Source organism: Rutilus rutilus (assembly GCF_951802725.1).
Source record: "Rutilus rutilus genome assembly, chromosome: 11".
Lineage (NCBI taxonomy): Eukaryota > Metazoa > Chordata > Actinopteri > Cypriniformes > Leuciscidae > Rutilus > Rutilus rutilus.
This window is the reverse complement of record NC_140216.1, coordinates 3,358,661-3,373,944: the sequence shown is the minus strand read 5'-3', so window position 1 is coordinate 3,373,944 and position 15,284 is coordinate 3,358,661. Positions and strand designations below refer to the sequence as shown.

Here is a 15,284-nt window from a genome sequence, read left to right as displayed (position 1 = left end):
TGATAATTTTGCTACAGTTTTGGCTTTAACATGTTAAACAAATCTAATCATTTCTTTAATACATTTTCATTTTGCAACTTATAAAGCGTTAAAATTTGTATTCAATTTACAAACTAGTATATGAAATGGCAAATGTAAATTATATAATTGATTTTTAATTTTAATTTTGCAACAAACGTTGCATAAATGTAATGGAAAATGTACATTTAAATACAGAAATGCATTGTCATTTTGCATATTACATTTCAAATTGAATATTGCTACTAATATGCTTCCATAATTATGATCCAGCAGGTTTGATTGATCGTGATGTGATGTGATCGTTTATATACTGTCTATGGATGTGATGTGTCTCACCCATGCCGTGCCATATGACCAGAGGAACAGAGGCATTAGATCCGCACGATGAGCCGCACAGCAGCAACACACACACAGAAACACCGATGAGGCGAAGCTCCATAGAGAACCTCATTCTTCAGTCTCAGTCTGAAGATTCAACACATTTACATTCTTTAACAGAACACGCTTACAGGAAGGGAAAGCACTAAACAAGGAAGTGGTGAATAACTCGATATCGTTTGGTTTCTTTAATGTGTGCGAATATACAACCGGAAGCCTCGATTTTGCCAAGCTAGGAATGGATACCTTATATGAATTGCGTTAATAAATGCTCAGAAATGCTCAGTTTAAGCCACTGTGTACTTACTGTGAATACTTTCTGTTCCTCAATCACATGACAGACGAAAACACCGCACACTTCCAACTAATGCTGTTATTGGAAAGATATTGGACTTATATACCATAGCGTTAAACCTGTCCATAGAAACAAACACAGTCAGTCGATCCAGAGCGTTTATATAATGGTGTTTTCCAGAGCAGGAAGTCTCGAGATCACGTGATCAACACTTGCGACAAAAACAGATGTGACTTTCTTAACACTTCACCGCACCGGTCAGCATTCATGTTTCCCGGTATTTTAAACATTTAGTACTTATAGAAATTTTTTTTAACGGTTTGTAAGGTTATGGAGGGGCCGTAAACGAATCGTCTTCTTCATACTCGTCCAGCGACTGTCCAGAGTCTTACATTTGTTTGGGAAACATGTTTATGGTAAGTACCAGTATAAATAAAAAGTGCGCTATATGTCATTGAATACTTTGTATTTGCATAAATAGCGTAACATATAAATGCATACACACACACACTTAATATATATAATATATATATATATGTATAGTGGCTTTTGACAAACTTTACAGGAGAGACAAAACAAAATTTTGACCACACTTCAATCACCTGTATAATTAACCTTAAAAACCACAAACATTGCCACCACAGGCATACTTACATGAATGAGTATTTACGTAATAAACTTATGGCATATTAACACAATGAACATGTTCTAAAATATATATTAAAAAAATGTCAAAAACGTCAGATACGCCTTTTTGGCACCAAACATTTCCAAGTCTTCTATGGACATATTGGTCGTATCTGCTGAACAATGCAGAAAATAATTGGTTGAATAATTAACACTTGAATAACACTTGAACAAGTCATTAATTTTCATTTATAATTTTTTTACAGTACAGACTGTAATAAAAGTCACTGAACCTGCTAAACACACTTCTGATCGGCAATTCATGAGTTGTTCAATTTATTTCATTTCATTACATTGATTCTTTTTTTTTTCAAATACTCTATACAATTGACAGTTCTCTCTCTTCTTTTTACTCATTTCACTTTTCTTTTTTGTTCAACCATTTCAATTACTCTGTGAGTCTATTCACTGACCACATCCAAAGAATCATGTCACGTCTTATTTGCTTTTCTGTTCACTAGTTTGTTTAGTTCTGCTCACCTTCTGGCTCTGAACAAAAATGTGGGTCTTACATGTATTTTTCAGAGCCAAACATTACTCACACTTTTGTGTTAGGTCTTTATTGTTTTGTTGCTTTATTCAATACAGTTTGATCTCAGATTGGTCTTTTTGTCACCATTGGATAGAGCTCACCGAGACCTTTATTTTGATATATATATAGTCATGTATCATGTTTTTACATTTAGCTGATGTTTTTTTTTTTTTTTTTACTTTTTCTTATTTATGCTGAGTCAATAAAGCGAAGGAGGCAAATAAATGCCACCTGAATCACTGATGCTATGGACATAAAGATGTTGGATGTTGTGGCTGATGTTTATTCACAACATGTCAGCTGATCTATTCTATCACCCTTTGTGCTGGTCATATGTTATGCCCAGATGCTGTCATGTGCTCAACTTCTACACTAGAGATTATGGGAGTTTAAACTTATATGATATGATATTTTATAGTGGTTGCGTAATTTGCTACACAAGGTTTGGGCTTCACAATAGATGCAGTCCACATCTGAGTGAGTATTTCTCTCTCTTTTTTTAAACCAAAAACTATTAAAATACTATTAGACCATTTAAATGAAGAGCTTCCTGATTCATTTGGGCAATAATATTTAATGACATGAAAATCACAAAGATTGAAAGGGGAATGTGGAGATGTTTACATATGTGCAATATGACCTGAATTGCAATAAATAATATTAAAGACTATAGAACAGATCTGGAGAGAAAAAAAACAGGATAAAAAAAAAAAAAAAAAGCAATGCTAAAGATTTATTAGTATTTGAAAGGAATAAATTAACCCAAAAGGTCACGAACGAAGAATGTTGTCATAGAATTCGTCTGAAAGAGTCAAAGAACACTGAGACAGACTGAATATATTCATGAATGAATATTGACCGAGTAAAAAATGACTTTAGGAAGATGGCAGCATCTTTATTTTATGATCTCCGTATCTCTGGGATTGAACCATTTAGGGTCTTTAAAATGAAGATGCCAAAAGAAATGTGTGTTAAGTACCAGAATCTAGAAGTATATTAAGATATCTTTAATATTTCTTGAGTTACAGGCATGCAAATTTGGGGACAAGTGCTTTTTCCACATTTCTGAACTTTCACCGTTGCTGTCTTTTGTGTTCACCTTTCTTCTTGTATTCGTTTCTTTTGTTTTATGTAACTTGAGTATACAGTGTCAGTACAGTATGTTACTAGTCCTGAAAGAGGCGGACAGGTAAGAACGTCACGTGAGACACACTGCAACACGTAGGGTTTTTTGAGTTGTCTAGTAGTACACTAGGTTAGGGGCGAGTGCCACTCCATGTACTTTTGGTTTTGGGTAGTTAGTGAAGATTAGATAGGGCGTCATGGACGCTGAAGGTCTTTCTTTTCTTTCTTTCTTTTCTTAGTTAGGATTAGAGGTTATTTAAAAGTTAATTTTGTTTGGTTTTGTTACTTTCTTTTCTTTGGCTCCGTCCACGTCCCCTCTTCCTCTTTGTGGTATTGACCATTTTACAGAAATTCTGTATCCACTGTATATATTTATCTATATTCTTTATGTGTTTGTCTAAGGCTACTTCACTTTTGCCTATAACCTTGTTAATTGTATTAACAGTATTGTTGTACTGAATAAAGGTGTTGGCTTTTTGCACAATTACCTGGATTGGTGGGTCTTTGTACAACATATAGATTATATATGTTTCTCTTTAATGTCAATTTTAAATTGAACCCTTAAACCCCTAGACTATATCGGGGGTCGTAACACATGTAATGCAACAGAGCTCGCTAAAGTCAACAGATTTAACTAATAAACCTACCGATCTCTGTGTAGAAATAAAATATAATGATGCTTCCATCTTTCTAAAGTCATTTTTACCCAGCCGTAATTTGGCTCCAAATCTCAGGTGAAAATTGCCATTTTGACCCCCTCGACAAAAGAGTGAATTAATCAGTAAATATACATCCATAACATTTAATAATTTGTCTTTCTTCTTCATTTATGTATTTCTTTTACCAGAAAGAAGAAAAAAAAATACATTAGCCGGGGACCTCTGGTTGAGTTGACGCGGAATGACCCAAATGTCTTGTTTTTGTTTCAGGATTTGTGGATGTCATACTTCAACTAGCTCAAAACTTCCACCTTAACCATTGCGATCATGGCGCTAAACCACGGCTACTCCATTAACTCGAGCGCAGACGACCAGGACAGTGACACTGCGCCACTTTTAGAAAGAGAGGTGGAGAAAACCACAGGTTAGTCTGCGATCTGGTCTTTTGCAGTTCTTTAAAAATCTGCATGAAAAGTTGTGGTGTGTTTTTAACGAGCTTCATAGGTCTTGTCACACAAATACTACTGTAGTGTGGGGTCAGTAAGATTTTTAATGCTTTTCAAAGAAGTCTCTTATGCTCACTGAGGCTGCATTTATCTGATCCAAAATACAGTAATATTGTGAAATATTATTACGAGTTAAAATAGCTGTTTTCTATTTTATGTATTTTCAAATGTAATTTATTCCTATTTTCAGTTTTTGTGGTGACTGTTTATTTTTAGGATTCTTTTATTATTCTTGATCAATTTAATGCGTCCTTGCTTAATAAAAGTATTATTTTTAGTGCTGTCAAATCGATTAATCGTGATTGACCACATCTAACATAAAAGTTTGTGTTTATTTGATATATGTGTGTATATATATTATTATATTTATATATAACATATTATATTTGTGTGTGTGTTTTATTTTAAATATATATATATATATATATATATACACATATACACACACACACACACACAAACACACATATATATATATATTATATGAAAACAAACTTTTATGTTAGATGTGATTAATCGATTTTACAGCACTAATTATTTTCTTTCAAAAAGAAAAAGAAATCTAGCTGACCCCAAACTTATGAAAAGTAGTGTACTAAGTGACTATAATCTTTATAAATATTCTTTAAATCTATAATTATTTGACATTTCAGAATGTGTTTGTTTGTGTGACAGTGCCTCCCAAATGCTGCTCAGTGCGATGCAATCTGGCTGCCATGATGTTCTTTGGCTTTGCTGTGGTTTATGGTCTGCGTGTAAATCTCAGTGTTGCCATGGTTGCTATGGTAAATGGAACCAATGACCAGCCGCCATCCAATAGCAATGTATCAAACGAGTGTCCAGGATCCTCCCATACACTTGACAACAGCAGCCAAAGCTCAGAACAGCCAGGGGTAAGAATACACTGCACGCAGCTTTTCATGCTCTGAACCTGGCAGGTCTCTCCACATATGTCATGGATTTGTTCTCATACACTACCGTTCAAAAGTTTGGGGTCGGTAAGATCCTTTCCTCGGGCCATTTTGATTCAAGTTTTGTGGTTGAAATTTAAAAAAGTAACAAATCCTTCCCTCGCGGGTCAATTTGACCCCCATAGGAATGAATGGAATGCTTCAATACTCATAGAAAAACCTAAAAATGCTCAAAATTCAAACTAAAAATGCTAAAACTTCACCAATGATTTTATACATATGTATCTGAATGCATACTGAAGTTAACTGACTTTAGGACCCAGTTGAACAGCTCATTTGCTCCAGATACAGCTATAAGGCCTGCCTGACGTCGTCATACTCAGATTCTAGTCAGAATGTGAGTCTGAGACTGCTCCATAGAGATTTGATTATGGGGTGTGTCTCAACCGAACCAGGAAAAAAAAAACTCTGCACTCAATTGGATAGACCTACAACCAATCAGAGCAACGGAGTAAATGACGCATGTTCTTCATTCATATTTTCAACCAACAAAATGTCGCGGCTCTCTGTTCCTCTTTTAAAATGAATGCGCTGTGAATATCTTCTATAACAGACGCGATGGCGGAATCTACACATGATTTTTAATAAACAAAGTTCGGGAGGAGCACGTACAAATAATCAATCCAATATCAACTTGTCATCAAACCATACCATGTCTAACGTTACCCTATCTATCAGCATGAGGAAGCATATTCACTCTGTCAACTTACCTAACACTCCTTGACAGTTTTTCAGCATCCCTCCACCACCCCGAATCCTCACTCTTGTCTTGTTCTCTCACAACCAGGAATACGGGGGAGTATCGGACAGCACGTCATATACGCATTTATTCTATCGACTTATTTGTGTGAAATCTTATATACGCATTTATTCTATCTGACTTATTTGTAAATGTGAACTCGTGAAATCTCAATTCTCCAGCAGCAGTTGTCTTTGTTGTAAACTAATTCAAATCAAGCGCTCTTTGGTGACGTGGATGATTACGTTACCGTTGCTCATCTGTCCATCATCGTATAAAGCCCGCCCTGACAATTTGATTGGTCCGAACAATTTTTGTTCGGGCATAATAGCTCCTCAACGGAGCGAGTCCAGACCGAACTTCCCGACCAAAAAATTTTGTGGGCGGGGTTCGGGCTGGCACCCAGGCTACTATAAGGCCATCTAGTGGCAAGACTCATGAAATATCATGTTATATTATTATTATTATTTTCAACAAGAGGTCGGCAAAGACACCAATGTAAGATATTTTGAGCTGAATTAAAAGGGTTTAACATGAAATTTTGAGTTATTTTTAATTTACATTGAAAGAATGTGAAGAATGGGCTTAAATTATAATTTATTTATTATTTATTGATAAAATCTAGTCATTTAAAGGTAAATACAATGAAAATTAACAAAATCTCCAAAAAATATTGCATTAAAAATATAATTTTTTTTAATCGAAATGAAATGAAATAAGGTTTCTGGACAAAAAAAAAAAAGTATAATTGTAGGGCTTCGGGTCATTTTGACCCGTGAGGGAAGGATTTGTTGCAAAGTGCGAGGGAAGGATGAGATGTTTTTGAAATAATTGTAATCCTGTTAAGCCATAGCTGAATTTTCAGCATCATTACTCCAGTAATGAAATCATTCTAATATGCAGATTTTCTCAATATGCTGATTATTATCAATGTTGAAAATACTCTTTGATGAATATTAACATCAAATCCTTTGATGAAAGAACAGCATTTATTTGAAATATAAATCTTTTAGAACATTATAAATGTCTTTACTGTCACTTTTGGTCAGTTTAATGCTTCCTTGGCTTGCAGAATACAAGTATTAATGGGATAGTTCACCCAAAAATTTAAAATTGTGCCATCACTTAGTTGTTCCAAACCTGTATGAGTTTCTTTCTTCTGTTGAACACATAAGAAGATATTTTAAAGAATGCTGGTAATCAAATAGTTAAAAAAGTCAATGGCCACCGTCAACTGTTTGATCTCCAACGTTCTTTAAAATATCTTCTTATGTGTTCAACAGAAGAAAGAAACTCATACGGGTTTGGAACAACTTGATTGTGAGTCATTTGGGGTGAACTATCCTTTTAATGTCTTTTAATAACCACAACAATTTACTCACCCCAAAACTTTTGACCAACATTTTTGGGTTCTTGTCATATTTCTCTCTCTTTGATTTTCTTTCCCAAGATTCCAAGATACCCGTGGAGTCCCGAAACACAGGGAATGCTGCTTGGTGCGTTCTTCTTCGGATACCTGTTCACTCAGATCCCGGGTGGATACCTGTCGGGTCGTTTCGGAGGAAGCCTCTTCCTCGGGGGTGGTGTTCTCGGGACGGCCGTCCTCACTCTCCTCACTCCTCTGTCAGCTCAGCTCGGGGACAAGTGGCTGTTCGCCCTGCGTGCGCTCGAGGGATTCGGGGAGGTTAGAGACGTTTTAGTGACCAGAAATCCTCCGCACTGATACTTCGGTAACACTTTACAATAAGGTTCATTAATGCATTAACTAACATGAACTAACAATGATCAATACATGTGTTACTGTATTAGTTAAAGGGATACTTCACCGATTAACATTAAGCTTTGTATCAGTAGAAACCCGGTAGTATTTTGGGAATGACCGTGCTTCCCTCCCTCATGTCCCCCTGAGACGAGAGATTTCTGTATTGTGTGTCTGGGAAAAAACCTCTGATGACGCAAAAATGGTCATTTAGCTCATCAGAGGCTCTTTTGTCCAGAGGCGAGAGACTACAGCCAGTAGGAGGAGCTCGTTCCGCGTGTCTTCAACCCGCCCATAGGGGGATCTCACGATAAAACGCCGTCTTTTCAGTTTCGAGTCGACTAGTAGCCTAGCTGTATCATTTCTCCCGATACTGCCCTCTGTAACCGGTAGGCGTGGCTTGGGAGTGGCCTCGTAGGGCAGCGAAGCAAGTGCATTCTGGGAGTTGTTGTCTTTCATCCACATGAGCCAAAAATACATTTTCTGGCTTTTCTCAGTCTAGAGGGCACCAACTTCAAAAATACTTTCACATTTCTACTACATAAATGACCCGATTTAAATACACATTCATCTTTCCAGCGGTGAAATATCCCTTTAATCTTTGTTAATGTTAATGTTAGTTTAAAAAATAATACAGCTGTTCATTGTCTGTTCATGTTAGTTCACAGTGCATTAACTAATGTTAACAAATACAACCTTTGATTTTTTTTTTTAAATAAAGTATTAGTAAATACTGAAATTAATATTAACTAAGATTAATAAATGCTGTAGAAGTATTGTAAAGTGTTACCCATGATTCAAATGGAGAGTGTGTAAAATATGTATCTGTATGTGAGTGTGTGTGTGGTGTCCTTGTGTGTAGGGCGTGACGTTTCCTGCTATGATGGCGATGTGGTCGCGCTGGGCTCCTCCGTTAGAGAGGTCTCGTCTCATGACGTTCTCCGGTGCAGGATCGAGCTTCGGTGCCTTCGTGGCTCTTCCTCTCACTGGCCTCATCTGTCATCATCTGGGATGGCCGGCAGTCTTCTACTCCTGTGGTGAGGGATGCAAACGCTTTCGGTCAATAAGACTTAAATAAATGAAGAGTTCAGATGCAAAAGCCTCTAAGTGCCGTCTGAAATTTTCTTCTAGAATGATCTTTTTTATCAAGCTCGTATATTTAAGTTCAGTAATTTCACTTTAATGGCAATGAAAATGACCTATTAATTGCCATTTAAGTGAAATTACTGAACTTAAATATACGAGCTTGATAAAAATGATCATTCTAGAAGAAAATTTCAGATGACACTTAGAGGCTTTTGCATCTGAACTCTTCAAATAGAAATTAATACAAGGATGCATTAAATTGACAAAGATATTTATTATGTTACAAAAGATTTATATTTCAAATAAATCCTGTGCTTTTGAATTTTCTATTCATTTAAGAATGATGAGATTTTTATTTATTTATTGTGGTTTCTGCAAAAATATCAAGCAGTACAACCGTTTTCAACGTTAATAATCAGAAATATTTCTTGTGCAGCAAATCAGCATATTAGAATGATTTCTGAAGGGTCATGTGACACTGAAGACTGGAGTAATGATGCTGAAAATTCAGCTTTGATCACAGGAATCAATTACATGTTAAAATTAATTACATTAGAAAACAGTTATTTTAAATTGTAATAATATTTTACAATATTAGTGTTTTTACTGTATTTTTGGTGAGATGAAGATACTTTTTCAAAAACATAAAAAAAAAAAAAAATCTTACCAACCCCAAACTTTTGAACAGCATCTAGTTGCTTGCTCTTGTCTTCATATTTTTAATATCATGCTTAATGTAATATAAAATTATATCTTATATCAAACATGTATGTATTAAAGTGCTTTTTAACCACCAGGTGGTGTAGGCTGTCTTTGGGCACTGATCTGGTTCCTCTTGGTGTCGGATGAACCCCGAACTCACCCAAGAATTACTGACAGAGAGAAAAATTACATAATTACCTCAATCGGTTCACAGGTATGATCCACTTTTGATGATGCATAAAGTTTGGTCTCCTCCTTTATTCGTCAGTCATGCAAAAAAATGTAATCTAGCATGATGTAAATTTGTGTAACACTTTATTTTACAGTGTCCTTGTTACATATTTTACATGTACTTACCATAGCAACAGTAAATTATGCATAATTACATGCAACTAACCCTCAACTAAACCCTAACCCTATAGCAAGTACATATAGTTCATTAATAATTCTCAGTACTTAAATATATAATTACACTGTTACAATGACACCTTAAAATAAAGTGTAACCTAAATTTATTAGTGTGCTTAGAACTAATCATCAAATAACATGAATTTCCAACATCATAATTAATGATTATGATGTGGTTTAGATCTACAGGCATTTATGATCCTGATCTGATATTTTCTCTGTTTTTAGGGGATGCCTCATGGTTGGTCAGTGCCTTTTGTATCTATGGTGTTCTCTGTGCCTCTTTGGGCCATAATCATCTCACAGATGTGCTCCAACTGGGCTTATTACACTCTCCTCACCTCACTTCCAACCTACATGGACACTGTGCTCCACTTTAATTTGCAACAGGTGAGGTATATTTCGATGGACCCAGTCTGGTTTCTGTACCGCGTCTCACTGTGTCTTGTCATCATTCAGAACTCGTTCCTCTCTGCTCTGCCGTATCTGTTTGGCTGGCTGTTCTCGGTGGGCTCAGGTGTGCTGGCAGACGATCTGCTGGAGAGGGAGATCCTGAGTGTCACCGCCATACGCAAAATATTCACTTTCATTGGTATGTGATTCGAATGGAAGCCACGGAATAAAACTAAATTACTGAGCCGTGCAGACAAGAAATGTATATCGTGGCCGTGAGTTAAGAACTCGTTCTCTCGTTTTAGTAAATTTCCTAAAACATTAGTAAGTCGTGGGAAAGAATTGTTCATTTGTGGCCATGATATACTTTGTTTTTCATGTGTGGGGATTCATACAAAATAAAAAAGAGAATTGCAACTTTATCATCTCACAATTCTGACTTTATTTCTCGCAATTCCAAGTTTGTAACTTGCAATTCTGACTTTTTTTCTCAAAATTGTGATATAAACTCTAAATTAGGAGTCAAAAATTCAGAATTGTGAGATATAAACTCGCAATTAAAAAAGGTAATTTCGACTTTTTGTCACAATTCTGACTTTTTGTCACAATTGTGATTAATATCTTGCAATTCTGACTTTATAACGCACAAGTTTGAGTTTATATTACAATTCTGAGGAAAAGAAATTCTCAATTTTTCTCAGTTCTGACTTTAGTTCTCAAAATTGTCTCACAATTGTCACTTTTTTCTTGCAATTTTAGGTTTATATCTCAATTCTGAGGGGAAAAAAAACTGTTTCTCTTTATTTTTCTCAGTTCTGACTTTATTTCTCAGAATTGTGAGATATAAACATAAAATTGCAAGAAAAAAGTAAAAGTTGTCAGACGTAAACTCGTAGTTAGAGAACATATTTGCGTCTTTTTACCTCACAATTCTGACCTTTGTTCTCGCAATTGCGAGTTTATCACAATTCTGTCTTTTTTACTCTCAATAATGACTTTATTTCTCAGAATTGCGAGTTTGCAGTTCGCACTTTATAACTAGCTATTCCAAGTTTATAGCTCACAATTCTGTTGCAATTGTGAGTTTATATCTCTTAATTTCTCAGAATTGTGAGAAAAAATCCAAAAATTGTGAGAGAAATAGTCAGAATTCTGTGGACGGACAATATGGGACATTTTTTTTGTCACACATTTTAATGAATATTTATGGTGACCAAGTGTAAGAGGGGGACAGATACATACACGTTACTGACAGTTCAGTTGTAATGCAGCTTATAGGCAATTTTATTGATATTTTTGTGTCTTGTGTCCCATAGGTCTGTTTCTTCCCGCTGTTTTCCTTGTGGCGGTGGGCTTCTCGGGCTGTAGCGGTGTGATGGCCGTGACCTTTCTGACCTTGTCCAGTGCGTTTGGGGGTTTCAGTGCTGCTGGGGTCTTCCTTAACCAGATTGATATTGCTCCACGGTACAAAAACTAAACTGCTTGACTGGCTGAACAAAGCTTTGTTCAGTGGTAATGTAGATTTATAGGCTATGAGTTCTGTCTGGAATTTACTCTGGAAGAATTTTGAAGAAAAAGAGTCTTGATTTGTTATGCTATGCATCAGACAGTCTATCAATTAAGTACATCTTCCACTTTTGTTGCACCAGTTATATATGCATATTTTCTCAGGTACGCGGGAATGCTTCTCGGAATCACAAACACTTTTGGGACAATCCCTGGTGTTCTTGCACCAATTGTAGTGGGTTACTTGACCAAAGATGTAAGCTGTCCTTTTAATATGCATTATATATCTGCGGTTTGAAGTCATTTTGATATGTTTTTTGATGTGTTCTCCCTTTCTTTGCTCCGAACAGCACTCAGATACAGGATGGAGGCATGTGTTCTGGTTGTCAGCCGGAGTGAGCGCCTTCGGGGCAATCTTTTACGTCATCTTTGGCACTGGAAAGATTCAGAGCTGGGCGAGGACAGATGAGGAATCAGACACAGATACACACAATTAAACATTCCAGTTGACCAATTCAGAGGGATATTAGGACTGACTTATTTAGGTTTTATCCTATATTCAACACATATGTTACTAGTCAAAAGTTTGGACGCACTTCACTTTGTTTTTCATGATCTTAAAAATAATAATATTGGTATATCATATATTATATATATATATATATATATATATCAATAATTATATCAACAATATATCAATATCAACAATAATTATTAGATATAAATTATATATAACAATGATTTAGAGTTAGTTGCATGTAATTAAGCACCATTTATAGTTATTACAATAGTAACTGCATGTAATATATATATATGTGTGTATATATAACTATAAATTGTGCTTAATTACATGCAACTAACTCTAAAAGGGTTACATACCTAACCCTATAGTAAGTAAATGTAGTTACTTAATATTACTCGGTACTTAAAGGGATACTCCACTTTTTTCGGAAATATGCTCATTTTACAACTCCCCCAGAGTTAAACAGTTGAGTTTTACCGTTTTAGAATCCATTCAGCCGAACTCCGGGTCTGACGGTACCACTTTTAGCATAGCTTAGCACAGATCATTGATTCTGATGAGTCCAGTAGCATTTCTTTCAAAATGACCAAAGAGTTTCAATATTTTTCCTATTTAAAACTTGACTCTTCTGTAGTTAAACCGTGTACTAAGATCGACGGAAAATGAAAAGTTGCGATTTTCTAAGCCTATATGACTAGGAACTACTCTCATTCCGGCGTAATAATCAAGGAACTGTGCGGCTGTACCATGGGTGCAGCAGGCGTAATGATATGACGCAGCGCCTGAAAATAGGTCTAATAGGTTAGACAAACTTAGTCCCGGTCACGTTGGAAGAAGTTACCGAGCTGGGGACTATTTTCAGGCGCTGCGTCATATCATTACGCCTACTGCACTCATGGTACCGCAGCAAAGTTCCTTGATTATTACGCCGGAATGAGAGTATAGTTCCTAGCCATATAGGCTTAGAAAATCGCAACTTTTCATTTTCCGTCGATCTTAGTACACGGTTTAACTACAGAAGAGTCAATTTTTAAATAGGAAAAATATTGAAACTCTTTGGTCATTTTGAAAGAAATGCTACTGGACTCGTCTGAATCAATGATCTATGCTAAGCTATGCTAAAAGTGGTACCGTCAGACCCGGAGTTCGGCTGAATGGATTCTAAAACGGTAAAACTCATCTGTTTAACTCTGGGGGAGTTGTAAAATGAGCATATTTCCGAAAAAAGTGGAGTATCCCTTTAAATGTATAATTACATTGTAACAAAGACACCTTAAAATAAAGTAACCAAAAATTGTTACTTTAAATGCTTAGACAAATATAAAATGTGCCTACAACTACCAATTCTTTTAAATGAACCAGATAGTATTTATTTTATTTTTTTAGGTCACTACATAATTTCCACACTTTGAATACTATTATTTATAAATAAAAAAAAAACGGAAATGTCTGTCCAAACTTTTGACTCTGATATTAATTATATTTCACTCAGGGGGTTTTTAAGGGAAAATCTGAAGTGCCTTAACAAACAAGTGCTGTTTATTATTCTGCCGATATTTTACTCGTTGAGTTAATCAATCATGAAGGAAGGATGGAATTGAACGGAATAATCCCGTTTCATAATTATATTACTTTTGCTCTCTATAAATAAGTGTAAAATGTGTTACATTGGTGAAAAGGAACAAATTTAGAGGATTCAACCATATTTTATTGCATTTGAAAATACGTATTAATAAGCACTTTAATGCATCAATAATGAAAATACTTGAATCTGTTTTGGTACCAGTGCTTTTCAGGTCATTTTAATCTTGCTAATGAAGCAACTGGACTCTTATTAATTGTGTCAGTTCAGCTCTGGCTGCCATCTTAACATTTTCATGAAAACCATGGTCTTTCCGTTTTACTGACAGATACGGTTCATATTTACTGGAATAGTCCAGGCAGAAATGATTGTTTCATTATTGTTTGAAACTTGCCTTTTTCAAAAGTTTAAATGTTTAATGAGTTAAGTCATTAAGTTTCACTTAATGTTTATTTTAAGCACTCAATGTGTCTCTGTTTGAGTCACAATGACAACGACATGAATACTATATCAATGCTTAAAATTTCTATTTTAACTTCTAAAAAAGTATTTTAATTATTTTTGTAATCATAAATGTTTCTGTACAATAAATGCAATGCAATGTTTACAGTGCAGATTTAGAGTCATGTTCCATATGCTTTGTCAGCACTAGTTTGCTATCTGCAAGTGAACAGATCACTAATCAACCATTTTCCTATGTGCAATTGCAGAGTAAATAACCTCGCATAATTCTAATTGCTACAGTGATATATGATGTGTGATAATGATAAATGAGCCAATAGAGCCAACCACACTCTAATTAAAGGGATAGTTCATCCAAAATGGTGTCATCATTTGCTCACCCTCAGAGTTTCTTTCTTCTGTTGAACACAAAAGTCTGTCTTGTTACTAACATTCTTTAAAATATAATAGTTTGTGTTCGACAGAAGAAAGAAACTCATACAGGTTTGGAACAACTTGAATTTTTTATTTTTTTTATGTGAACTATCCCTTTAACTGACGCTGTGCTGTGGCGGCCAGCAGGTGGCGCAAAACATCGGTGATATTATATAAAAATGTTGCAGATATTACTGAATGTTTAAATGCTATATGTATTTTTAAAATGTGTAGGCCAATAACTAAAACGGTTGATGGGTAACATTACCAGCAGATATAGGCACAATGACACTGCCTCCGGTATTATACTATTGATTTACGTTACATCAGCGCTGTTGAGAAAACGACCCGGATGTACTTTGCTGAATGCGGCAAGATATCACGTGATTGCTTATTTACATGCGTGACCCTGACGTAAACGTGAAGAATGTAATGTAGCCTGACTGGATGTTTTAACACTTCGTTTCACTGATATAGTGCGAATTTTGATGTGATACGTTGATTTTATCAACAAGACAGCGGAATATCCTTACTAT

General features: G+C 35.5%; 2 protein-coding genes across 4 annotated transcripts in view; one reads left to right on the top strand and one right to left on the bottom strand.

The window, feature by feature from the left end:
- ppt1 (palmitoyl-protein thioesterase 1 (ceroid-lipofuscinosis, neuronal 1, infantile)) overlaps positions 1-15,284 on the bottom strand; it is a 133,903-nt gene that overhangs the window by 5,102 nt on the left and 113,517 nt on the right. Inside the window, exons 1-2 of one of the 2 annotated variants that reach the window (XM_084423917.1) lie at positions 707-907; positions 358-486 (exon numbers count right to left, since the gene is read on the bottom strand). In XM_084423917.1, the coding sequence (XP_084280043.1) occupies positions 358-472 (115 nt within the window). In that variant the 5' untranslated portion in view covers positions 473-486; positions 707-907. Of the gene's footprint in view, positions 1-357; positions 487-706; positions 908-15,284 lie in introns of those variants that run through there. The other variant, XM_084423918.1, reaches the window with a different exon arrangement.
- Positions 885-12,405, top strand: LOC311299948 (sialin). 2 transcript variants are annotated; one of them, XM_084423915.1, is made up of 11 exons: positions 885-1,110; positions 3,968-4,121; positions 4,879-5,096; positions 7,364-7,597; positions 8,535-8,709; positions 9,556-9,674; positions 10,097-10,258; positions 10,328-10,460; positions 11,578-11,725; positions 11,933-12,023; positions 12,118-12,405. In XM_084423915.1, exons 2-11 carry the CDS (start codon positions 4,025-4,027, stop codon positions 12,262-12,264), a joined length of 1,524 nt encoding a protein of 507 aa, XP_084280041.1. In that variant the 5' UTR covers positions 885-1,110; positions 3,968-4,024; the 3' UTR covers positions 12,265-12,405. The 2 variants fall into 2 exon arrangements, with proteins under 2 accessions (XP_084280041.1, XP_084280040.1); XM_084423914.1 differs by having other exon boundaries at positions 894-1,110; positions 10,097-10,460.

Coding starts and splice junctions, on each gene's coding strand:
- LOC311299948 (XM_084423914.1), top strand. CDS start 4,025: ATGGCGCTAAACCACGGCTACTCCATTAACTCGAGCGCAGACGACCAG. Junction 5,097..7,363: donor AAAGCTCAGAACAGCCAGGG/GTAAGAATACAC, acceptor TTCTTTCCCAAG/ATTCCAAGATACCCGTGGAG. Junction 9,675..10,096: donor TTACCTCAATCGGTTCACAG/GTATGATCCACT, acceptor CTCTGTTTTTAG/GGGATGCCTCATGGTTGGTC.